Source organism: Petaurus breviceps, unplaced genomic scaffold (assembly GCF_028583685.1).
Source record: "Petaurus breviceps papuanus isolate PSGF00001 unplaced genomic scaffold, PetGlider_PUasm1.0 470, whole genome shotgun sequence".
Taxonomy (NCBI): Eukaryota; Metazoa; Chordata; class Mammalia; order Diprotodontia; family Petauridae; genus Petaurus; species Petaurus breviceps.
Window position 1 is genome coordinate 832,910 of NW_027186350.1, and position 11,895 is coordinate 844,804.

At 38.9% G+C, this 11,895-nt stretch overlaps 1 protein-coding gene across 1 annotated transcript in view; it reads left to right on the forward strand.

The window, feature by feature from the left end:
• Window positions 1-11,895, forward strand: part of PRMT8 (protein arginine methyltransferase 8) — a 114,503-nt gene that overhangs the window by 30,727 nt on the left and 71,881 nt on the right. Inside the window, exon 3 of the mRNA XM_069101433.1 lies at window positions 3,926-3,989. Within this exon, the coding sequence (XP_068957534.1) occupies window positions 3,926-3,989 (64 nt within the window). The remainder of the gene's footprint in view (window positions 1-3,925; window positions 3,990-11,895) is intronic.

Here is an 11,895-nt window from a genome sequence, read left to right on the forward strand (position 1 = left end):
TTCTTTCTTTCTTTCTTTCTTTCTTTCTTTCTTTCTTTCTTTCTTTCCTTTCTTCCTTTCTTTCCCAAAGGTGTGGTAAGGTAAAGAAGATAGATATAGATTACCTACATTTAGCAAAGAATTTGCTATTCTTTTGGACAAAATGAAGGAAGAAATATTAAGGTGACATGGGTCAATTTGGAATTGGTTCAATAATTAGAACCTAAGAGCAGTCAGTCATTCATAATTCAAAATCAACTTGGAAGGAGAATTCTTGTGCAATGCCTTAAGAACTTGGCCTTTGTGCTGTCTAAAATTTTTATCAATGGCTTGCAAAAAGGCATAGATGTCACACTTATCAGATTTAAAGATGACACATAGCTGGGAGGGATTACTAATATGTTGGATAATAGAGTCACAAGCTAAAAAGATCTTGGCATGCTTCACTTTTGGGCTAAATCCAAGAAAATGAAATTTCATTGGGTTAAGTGTAAAGTCTTGTACTTGAGTTAAAAAAAAATCTGTTTCACAAGTATAAAATGGAGGCGGTGTGATCAGACCACTTCTGGAGTATTGTCTTCAGTCTTGGGCAACATATTTTAGGAAAGACATTGATAGATTGAAGAGAATCCAGAGGAGGGTGACTTGGATGGTGAAAGAACTTGAGATCATGCCATTTGGGATCAACTGCAAGAACTAAGGATGCTTAACCTGGAGAAGAATTCCAATCATTCTAATCTAATCCAATCAATCCATAGATACTCACTATGTGCCAGGTACCTAGCAAAATGCTGGGGATACAAAGTCAAAAGTACAAGACTTTCTTCCTCAGGGAGCTTCTATGGGGAAGAAAATATATACATATGTAATAGCAATAATTACATACAGAATATATGCAAAATGAATACAAAAAGTCTTGAGAAGGGCAATACAATAGGTATTTATTAAGTACTATTTATGTTTAAGGCACTGTGCTAAGAGAACACTGGGGTTATGAGGTCTAAATGAAAAGCAGTTCCTACTCACAAGGAGTTTACATAGCTGTCTTCACATTTTGGAAGGACCGTTGCACGCCAAAGGGTGCAACTTATTCTACTTTACTCTAAAGGGCTGATCTGGGAGCAATGGGTAGAAGTTGCAAAGAGGCTGCGATAGGCTTGTAAAGAAAAACCTCCCAATCAGAGCTATGAAAAGTGGAACAGGCAGCCTTAGGTATTAGCACTTCTAGCTAGAGGACTCTTTCAGGGCGAATTTATATGAGGGATTCCTTTTTAGGGGCTGGTTAGACTAGATGGCTTCTGGTCTCCCTTCTAACCGACCTCTGAGCTCCACGTTGTTCTGTGAGTCTATAGTGGTCGGTAGGAGGGAGATCATGCAACAGGGGAAGCTCAGCTAAATATGATGGAGCTGTTTGTTTGAAAAGCTGTTATTAAAAAAAGAGCGGAAGGGAAACAGATCGCCAAAAAAAAAAAAAAAAGCTACACAGAGTTAGGATAGCCTCACATAGCTGGAACATAATAGTGTAGGGGCTGTTCTTCAGCTCTTTGGCTGGAACTCCTAAGATGACTGTATTCAAGGAAGGGCAGGAAGTGTAGGACTTCACTGCTGAATTCTTGGATCCTTGCTACTCTAGAAGAGAGGGAGAGAATAGGAGGCCGAGACAGAGAAAGAAAAAGGAACAGAAACAGATTGTGATACTGGCTGAGACAGGGTGAAACCAAGCAGAAAAAAAAAAGAAACTGAAAGAGGCAGAGACAAAAAGAAAGAGAAGGGGAAGGGGAGAGAGACAGAGAGACAGACAGAGACAGAGACACAGAGAGAGAAACTCATAGAAATTTTACAAATCATTTATTCAGTGGTTCTCAAAGTGTGGTCAATGGAAAGCAGAGCATTCCTACTTTCAGGGAGTCCACAAGATCAAAACTATTTTCATAATAATGCTAAGATATTATTTGCCTTTTAAAATACTCTGCCCATTTTCAACTTCCTGTGTGAAGCAAGATTTTCTTTGAATATTGAAGCTCAAACAATATATCACAACAAAATGAATAAATAAGCAGTTATGAGAATCCAGCTATCTTTTATTAAGCTAGACATTAAAGAGATTTGCAAAAATATGTAAAACAATGCCACTCTTCCACTATTTTTTTTTGCTTTGGAAAATATGGCTATTTATCATAAATATATTTATGTTAACATGTAATAAGTTTGTTATTTTAAAATGAATTAATAAATAGATAGATATAGCCAAGGGTATGCTTTCCAGAATTTTTTTTGCACAACACATTTTTAATCTATATTATTAACATTTTGTCCATCATTTTCTAGACCAATGGGGTCAAACATTTGTACCACGACATTTGCCCTACACTTGAGTGCAACCTAAACTAGATTTAAAATGTAACTGGAAAATATTTAGAAACATAAATAAAAATACAATAGGACATGGATGATGTTAATATATGGTTATTTAAGTCAATATTCAGCAGCAGGTATCCTTATTTATGGTTTAGTGGTGTATTTCTATTTGAATGACACCACTGATCTAGACAATTAATAAAACAACATCAATCCTTGATTTATAGTTTTTACTGATATCTGAGGTATGTATAAATGCTTAAACTGAAAATTTAACAGTCAGTTCCAGCTGGTTCCAGCATACAACTAGATGTAGCCTACATAAGCAAAAGCTCTTTGGGGTCCTTAGAAACTTACAAGAGTGTAAAAGGGTCCCAAGAACAAGTTTGAGAACTTTTCATGTAGTTTAAAAGAAGGAAGGAAGGAGGGAAGGAAAAAGGATTTCAGAGCTAGAAGGGATCTCGGTGGCATATAGTCCAACCAGTACCTGAAAAGAAATCTCCTCTACCACATCTCCAGCAAGGGGTCATTCAGTCTTCCCTTGAAGACCTCCAGTGAGAGGGAGTTTTTTTCTTAGATAAGGTCTAAATTTATTTCTTTGTGACTTAAACACATTGCTCTTAGTTCTTCCTTCTCTGTGTTATTTATTATCACTATCATCCTTTAATCCCCCTTTCCCCAGCATAATTTAAGAACAAAACAAAACACTTTTTCTGTTGTCCTTAGCATTACCAACCTCTTTTCATTCTAGGATTAAGGCTCCATTTTCTTGCAAGTCCTTACTGTACTTTTGCATTCATTTGAAATTACTTGCCCTCCCTTCCATTTTCTTTACTTTCCTTCTTAAAGCTGGTTAATGAATTTTAAGTTGGTTGATGAGTTCCCTGCGCATTCATGTTGGACGTGCTATATACCTTTCCCTTTTCCTGATAATCAAAATCTCTTCAGAGGTGAGATCCTAAGGAAAAATAAAGACGCACAGACTAAAAATAGAGAGGCAGAGAGAGATACAGAGAGAGAGAGATACAGAGACAGAAAGACAGAGGCAGTGAGATGGAGGGGGGGGGGGAAGACACAGAGAAGGATATAGAAAGATACAGAGATACAGAGCCAGAGAGAAGCAAGGAAACAAGGAGAGAGATAGGCAAACAGAATAGGGTGAGAGTGTCATGTGGCAGCTTTATACAACACAGAACATTGGTGGGTTTTAGGTCCTAGTTGCATTGGAATTTAGCAATGTTTCCATAGCCCTGTATTGGCTACAGTTAAGACCTAGACCATAGCTGTGGACCCAGGCCTTGAATGGGATGTGATTCAGAACTGAGTGGCAGTGAAGGAATAGGGAATGAACCATTGCTACTATTAGAACGTGAAGGAAAAGTGAGCAGGTCTTCAGGAGACTTACTTTCTAGTCCTACTTGTCATGTGCTGTGGTGTTAGAATAATTGCTTTAGCCTCCCCAGTCTCACCTTCACTCCCTCGTCTGTCAAAGGAGGGGCTGGTACAAGATGAGCCATGAGCTCCCTCCCAGCTCTAACACTCTGCAGTTCATCTAACGCCTCTCTCCTTTGTCCCACTCTCCTTTTAGATCGAATGCTCCAGTATTTCTGACTACTCAGAGAAAATTATCAAGGCCAACCACTTGGACAACAGTAAGGCAACTCAGACTATCCCCTGGAACACGTGGAAGCAGTGGGTGCCCCTGATTTGGTTCTGTCATTTACACGTAATGATGGCCTTTCACCTTCAACTGGCTCTAGGGTATGGTGATGTGGTCAAGCACCCAGTCCCCTCACTAAGTGGCAGTAGTCCTTTCCTGAGATGGTAGGTAAAGGACAATGGCCTTTTCAGACCTAGCTCTGGTTCCAGAAGATTTTTGAATCTGTGGTATGAATTATATCCTTAGGTCTCTCACATCCCACCTGGCTGACCCTGGGAACCATTTATATTAATCATATTCCTATTTCTCCAAGAAGCAAGCCCAAGCCCATGTTTGCTTTTGCCATCTTCAGGGCTCTAGCTATAGATAGTCCAATGACTTTGTGGCAGATGTCGCCAATCCTGACTAGCCTCACTCCCAGAGTTCCACTTTCCTCCCATAGGAAAGGCCACCCAGTGGCTTAGAATGAGGAGGGTTTGCCCGGCCCATTGGATAGAAGTTTTCCAATTCAGCCCACTGATCATGTTCTTATGGTCTATAGTCCCTCTTGGTACTTTGAAGGTCTACACTAAACAGTCTTTGGTCAGGAAAAAAGGAAGGGGAAAGCATTTCATGGTTCCATAGTGAGAAAGCTTTGTCAGTCAGTCAGGCAGACAACAAGACTGAATTTAGCCCTGGCTCAGTGCAGACAGCTATTCTAGGACATATAAGGTTCTAAAAATGAAGAATAAAACACTGTCTCTGGCCTTGAAAGACAGCCTAATAAGGAGAGAAATGCGGTGATGGGACATACACAGAATCAAATGGAAATAAGATACATAAACTAATGTTCCAAGCTTCTAAGATTTATGATTTCATTGGTATAGATGTTCCCTCCAGATTTTAGTAACTTCATGAGTTGCTATGACTAAGAGAATGTTGTTGCCTCCTGTTCAAGCCTTTGGTGACAAGTGTCTCTGACCTTGGCAAGACTGATCTTCAAATAGTACACACATAATCTGTCACTGGGGTCATAGACTTAAAGTCTTTTTAATTTGTTAGAACCTGCCAATTTTTGTTATCCTCTGGTGTAGTCTCTGATAACCCAGGGTCACTTCCATGCTAAGAATGAGGCTTTGTAAAAGGACTTTAGAAGAGAATGATAGATGGAAAAAAATACCCCTAAGAACAGATATGTTTTTAACTGTACAAATATACTTTTTTATGTAACATAACCATCATATCTGTATCCATATCTATATGTATAATATATGTGTATTTATACATATGTATATACAAACACATACCCATACACACATATATGTATACTTATTATACTTACTTTAATGACTAGGGACTGGACTTCTAATTCCAATGATATGAAATTCCCAAAAAGAGGGGAAAAAAACCTCTAAGAACAGATATGTTTTTAACTGTACAAATATACGCTTTATATACTATAGCCATTATATCTGTATCCATATCTATATGTACAATATATGCATATATATATACACATATATGCATACAAACACATACCCATATATATATGTGTGTGTTTGTGTGTGTGTGTGTGTGTGTGTGTGTGTGTGTGTGTGTACTTATTATAGTTACTTTAAAGATTAAGGACTGGACCTCTAATTCCAATGATATATGAAATTCCCAGATGGTGAAACTCCTTATACTGATGCAGGTCAGCACCTTCCCTTCAGCAACTTCTTTGAAAATTTTCTAGGGCACTTAAGAATTAATTGACATGCTCAGGGTCTCACAATGAGAATGTGTCAAGGGTAGGATTTGAATCCAAATCTTCTTGGATTCAAAGTCAGCTCTCGATATACCAGTCACCCTGCCTCTCATTTTCTCTGTTTTCTATTTCACATTTTCTCTAGGTGGTGCACTGGAACACTGGACCTGAAGTCAATAAGACCAGAATTGAAATCTGTCCTCAGACACTTACTAGTTGTGTGACCCTGGGCAAGTTATTTAACCCCTATTTGCCCTACTTTCCTCATCTATAAAATGGGAATAATGATTGCACTTATCTCCCTGGGTTGTTGTGAGGATAAAATGAGATAATATATGTAAAGTATTTTGAAAAACCTAAAGATTATATAAATACTATTTTATAGACACACAACAAATCTATAGAGCTCAGAGACCTCCTCATTCTGAACCCTCAGTTAACTATCCCGAGGTTCTAGATATTTTATGGATCAGGATCTTCTCTATAGTTTAAAATGAGCCCCATGAGCCTCTATTTAGGTCTTTATTTTTACTAGTCAGCCAGAGGACGTACAGTTCATAACAAAGGCATTTAATGAAATAGGACAATAATCATAGAACATGATGCCTTTAAAACTTGAATTCATTCACCCACAAATACAGACACCATTAGTGGTAAGGGTGCACCTCCAACAGAAACATACATGGGGCATCTGCGTTCATTAAGAATGGGTAACTGGGGCACATGAATGAAGGGACAGCTCATGCCTCCAGTACTACAAAACTGTCCGCGTCATCTTCTATTGATATTATCATGTTGCCTCTTCTGGGCCTCCCTCTGTTAACACGAGGCAAGCTTCACATATCACTCACTCCCTGAGGGCAATATGGCTCAGCTGTTCTCTACTGGCATGTATTTTCTATTCCCCATCAGGCACTTTGTTTCAACTGCTCTTCTATCCAACTCCATCCAAAAGTTTCTAACACCGTGTTAGACATGAACTAGAAATACTATGGTCAAGGAGGGCTATATTTCTCAGCTACCTCCACATCTGACCAGAAACAACCATTTTAGAGGAGATCTACAGCTGTTCCAATCTTTTGTGCTTCAGAGTTGGTCCTTGGCTGAGGAATCCATACATTGTGGGGCTGTGATTGTAAACTTCTCCTTGGCCAGTGGCCATGAAGCTCCATCTCTCCTCTGTCACCCCTCTCAGTCAAGGGCTCAGGTCTTCCTCTCATACCAGACTATACCAGGAAGCAGCTGAGGCCAGTTTAAGATCAGGTCAGCAACACCTCTGCACCTTTTGATCCTACATAATTTTTATCCATGTCTGAAACACAGATAATTCCAGGTAATTAATAAACAATTTATTAATTAGGCTAGCTAATGATCAATAAATCCAGTAGTTTCTTTCAGCAACCAAAGATAAGAAAGGAGACTTTGAAATGGCTCAAATCAGATGTGTACCTTCTGAAAAGGACTGTTCCTGACAAGTGGAACTCAATCCTGATTGGTGGACATTTAATGAGGAGATGGTCTAAAGTCTTCAGTTCCTCCTACTGAGAATGTGGTTTGATCATGAGACTCAGCAGCCTCAAGGCATCTGGTCAGAGGAAGCCATTTCCACCTGGACCTCTCTGGCTAGTTTTCTCCTTCATGAGCTGGTTGCCCTGAACTCTTCTGAAAGGGATCAAGGACCAGAGGTTCCTCTCTTGGCTTGCCCAGACTGGATTCTGTTTATACTCCAAACAGAAACTTGGTTTCCTATTTGGGTGGGGTCCTATCTAGCTTAGTTAAGGCCATAATCTCATCACCCAGTCAAGCCCCAACTGACCTTTTCAGGAATTTTTTTTTTTTTTTGCTTTTTGGAGGGCAGTTGGGGTTAAGTGACTTGCCCAAGGTCACACAGCTAGTTTTTTTGTGTGTTAAGTGTCTGAGGCTGGATTTGAACTCAGATCTCCCTGACTCCAGGGCTGGTGCTCTATTCACTGCACCACCTAGCTGCCCCTAGGAATTGGGTTTTAACAGAAATAGGAGGAAAAGGGTGACTCACAATGTGTCTTCCCAATATCCTTTGGGTTATCTGTGATTTTGATGCTACTTACATGAAATGTTTCTTAAATCTATATAAAATGTCTCTAGAGGGACATTTTGATGGATCTGTGATCTCACTGATGTTCAAACTCCCTCCAGTGGTTTAAATTGTAACCTATACATACTTTCTCAACCTGTGAGACATCCAGGTCATCTTCCATATGTAGTCCACCCCAGGGAGCAAGGAGCTTTTCCCTAGATCTTTTGACACTCTATAAGGACCAATGAGAATATCCATATGTTATCCTCTGCTCCCACTACACTACATGCATTTCTCTGGTGCAACTTTAATTCTCCAGAGACTCCCATTACTCCATACTTTGTAGCCTCATAGTGTTATTAGAAGAATATCAGTTTTAGAAAATAGGCTTTGTTTTAAGGAAAAACTGGGCAACATTCAAAACTCTACAATTTCCCAAGTGCAATCTATCCTGGTTTCCTCTTCAAGTCTGGTCCATAGACAATGTGCCGGCATGTCCATCCAATGACATATCGTAATCTACATAAAGCCATTCTTCATCCCTATGGTTTTTTTTCCTCTCCACAAAGTACTGTTCTGATGCTTCATCATAAAGTAGAGGTGACATTGGGGTTCTGAAGGTCATGTGAATAGAGCATGGTGGCAGGTCCTACCATGCTGGAAGGATTTTCCACAGTGATGATAGCCTGCTTACTTTCCAAGTATCAATCTGCTAAGTACAGAGTGCTGATTGGGAGAAGCCTACATACCAGATGATGAATTATTTGGCTTCAACAAACTATTAAACATTGGGAGAATATTAATATCATTTAAAGTAGGGTCTCTGTAGAAAGTATAAGCTTGGGGTCACTAACAATAGTGTAAAATTTCCCAAACATTATCCAACCCACTCTCCTACTCATTTCTGGAACTATTTCATTGCTCAGGTGCAGAGCAATGCATCCACAGTGGAGTGCCTATCCATGTTCCACACATGTCCCATATTAAGATGATGTAAATTTTCCATTCACTTCATCCTTTCAGTGTCAGTGGCTAGGCCAATTTCTTTCACTGAAGGGTTTTTGTAGTGTTTCAAAGCCAATATAAACAATATAATATAAACAGTACAATATTGTCTGTGAATAGGAGCATTTCTTGGAAATTCCTTTTAATTTCACTTGGTTTAACACATTTTCTATGACACTGATGAATATCTTAAGTGAGCCTATATTTCTCTGTTTTATGCTTCCCTCAATACTTATATTCAGCATATCATTGAAGCTCTGTGATTACGTCTATTATGGATGTAGCATAATCTTAACATAGGAATCACTTTTTGAAAAAGAGCTGTAAGGATGCATTTTGTTCTGTGAATCAAATGATTTAAAAAATAAGCAAACAATAGACACAGTGGAATATTATATTCTTCATATTTTTCAGACTGTGAAAAATGTATTCTTCTATAGAAAAAGACTTCCTATTCTCTTCCACTGTTTTCATTGATGGTACCCTCAAAGTATGCATGAATAATTTTTATAAAGGGTTTTGCAGAAATTAGAACATAAAATCAATAGATTGTGTTATCTTTTTGGTACTCTCTGCTTATTAAAAGTAGCACATGTGAGCTTTCCCATTCTTTTGGAATCTTTCTCTCTTTGAGATATATTGAAAATCAGAGGCTAGATACCTTTACAATTATATTGCCACCAGCATGGACTTCTTTGATCAGGTCCAATACCATGATATTCATGACTTCATCTTCCTTATCAAAGTGCATTGTTGATGAAAATAGAACAAGTAAATTCAGTCAATAAGCATTTATTAAACACCTACAATGCCAGGCATAGATGCAAAGTGCTAGAGATTTTGCCCTAAAATGGCTCATGACCTAATAGGGGAAAAAAAGTTGGATGTATGTAGATTAAACTCCCTCAACATCATGGATGATCTCACAGACTAGAAAGGAGGCCAGGTCCCAAGACTGTGTGGTTTGCTTTCCTTCCTTCTCTCTACCTCTAACAACTACTGGGTCATTTCCAGTCATCCTGATCTATACCTGGTTACTGGACCCAGATGTGAGGTTGGTGACTTTGCACAGCTTTCCCTCACTTGAATCCAATTCAACTGCAAGTCATGTCATCATCTTTTGGATGTCACGGTCCTTTTTTGAGAACAAGGGATGAACCACACACTCTGACAATTAGTTAAGGCTAGGTATACAAATTGGTTTCTATCATCCCAGACAGGAGAATTTATTTTGCTTGAAATGATATCTAGTAAAGTTGAATTCTCCAGCTTCTTTCAGTAACTCAGTCTATTCTTTAAACTCCTTGGTCCCTTCTTCTCCCCAGACCCTCATCACAATCTGAATAGATGAGTATTCAGTTGAGAATGGAAAAAGTGAAAGACTCAGAATGGAATCTACCAAGAGATGGATGGCTTGGTCCTCACTTCCCCATACTTACAACCTGAGAGAACAAAGCATTGTCGTTAGCTAGAAAGTTTCTTTGTGCTCAGTGAATACTATCAGGACTTAAGTTTCTAGACATTAGGCATAGCCCTCTTGGCTTGACCCAGAGTTTCTACCATGCTTCTGAATAGCACAAAAGTCAAACTCCTAGATTTCAAGAAAAGAAAACACCATTACTTTCAAGTCTACAAAGCAACACACATCCATTCCAAAGCTAATGAAATCTTACTTCCTAGACTTTCAAAGGACAGCAATATCAGTGCTTTTGGTTCCCCAGAGAAGAGGTAACTGAGGAGTAAAATCCCCTCCCCACTACTCCTTTTCTATCATCCTCACAATACTCACAATATATAAAGTCCTGGAGTTTCAGAGTGTGAGGGAAAGGCCCAGCTCCCATCCTAGACAAAGAAAATGTTGTTGGAATTGAACTGGATCCTCATTTGAGTCATGGCAGCTCTTATTAATATTCCTGTTAATTGGCCATTTAATTTCTATTTGGAGACCTTCAAAAATGAGGGACTCATTTCTAGCCTATTTCACTTTTGGACAACTATAATTATAAAGAAATTGTTACTTACACTGACCCAAACTCTTCTATAATAACCCATATATCCCAGTTCTGCTATTGGAGGCCAAGTACAATAAATCTAATACTACTTATCATTGTAACAAAGATTATAGCTGAAAGAGGCCTTAGAGAAGATCAGTTCCAACCTCTTCAAATTTGTCATTTAGACAAATTTTGTTAAATTTTTTCATTTGACAGATCAGGAGACTGAGGCCTCTAGAGCTGAAGTGATTTGCCCAAGGCCTCTAATAGAGTTAGGACTACAACCCAGGTCCTCTCCTTCCCAAGACAATGTTCTTTCTATTCTTTCTACTTAGAACCTAAGTCAAGATGGTGAAGGGACAGGGGGGGAAATTCCATGGAAAGCTGTTAATATGTTGAATTAGCACTTGGAGTGGATCTCAGATATGTGGGCACAGAAACAAAAATAACAGTATAGGACTTTTAAAAATACTTGCCACCCAGAACTCTTAAAAAATATTTCATCATAGAAAATACAGTTATAGAATTTTAGAACTAGAAAAAGGACCTTGGGCAACATCTAATCTGACCCCATCATAGAATTTTGGAATCTCATCATTGAAAGGGGACTCAAGTTCTTCTAGTCCAACCTAAACCGAAGCAGGAACCATCCTCTGCAGTATCTCTGACAGATGGCTATCATTTGGACAAATGGGGGACTGAAGCCCATAAGGTTATACTCTGAGTTAATGAAAGAACTGGGATTGGAATTTACTTCTACTGATTCCCAAGTCAGTGTATTTTCCATTCCATCACACTGACTCTGACTTCTTTTGTACAGAGGCACAGATCTGCTTGAAAAAACCTGAACACAGAAATGTGATTTTTAACATAGCTCCCTATATGCATATGTATACCCAGAATGAGTAATCTTCAATGAATCTGACAAACCTTACAGGTGTAGGAAGGGATTCATTGATCAAGAGGGTACGGATTCATAAAAAATAAATTATGCCAAACTAATTCAATGATGCTTGCTGAGAAGGAGGGGCAGAGGGAGAGAGACAGAGAGAAAGAGAGAGAGAGAGAGGGAGGGAGGGGAGGAGGTGGGAGAGAGGGGGGAGAGAGAGAGAGAGAG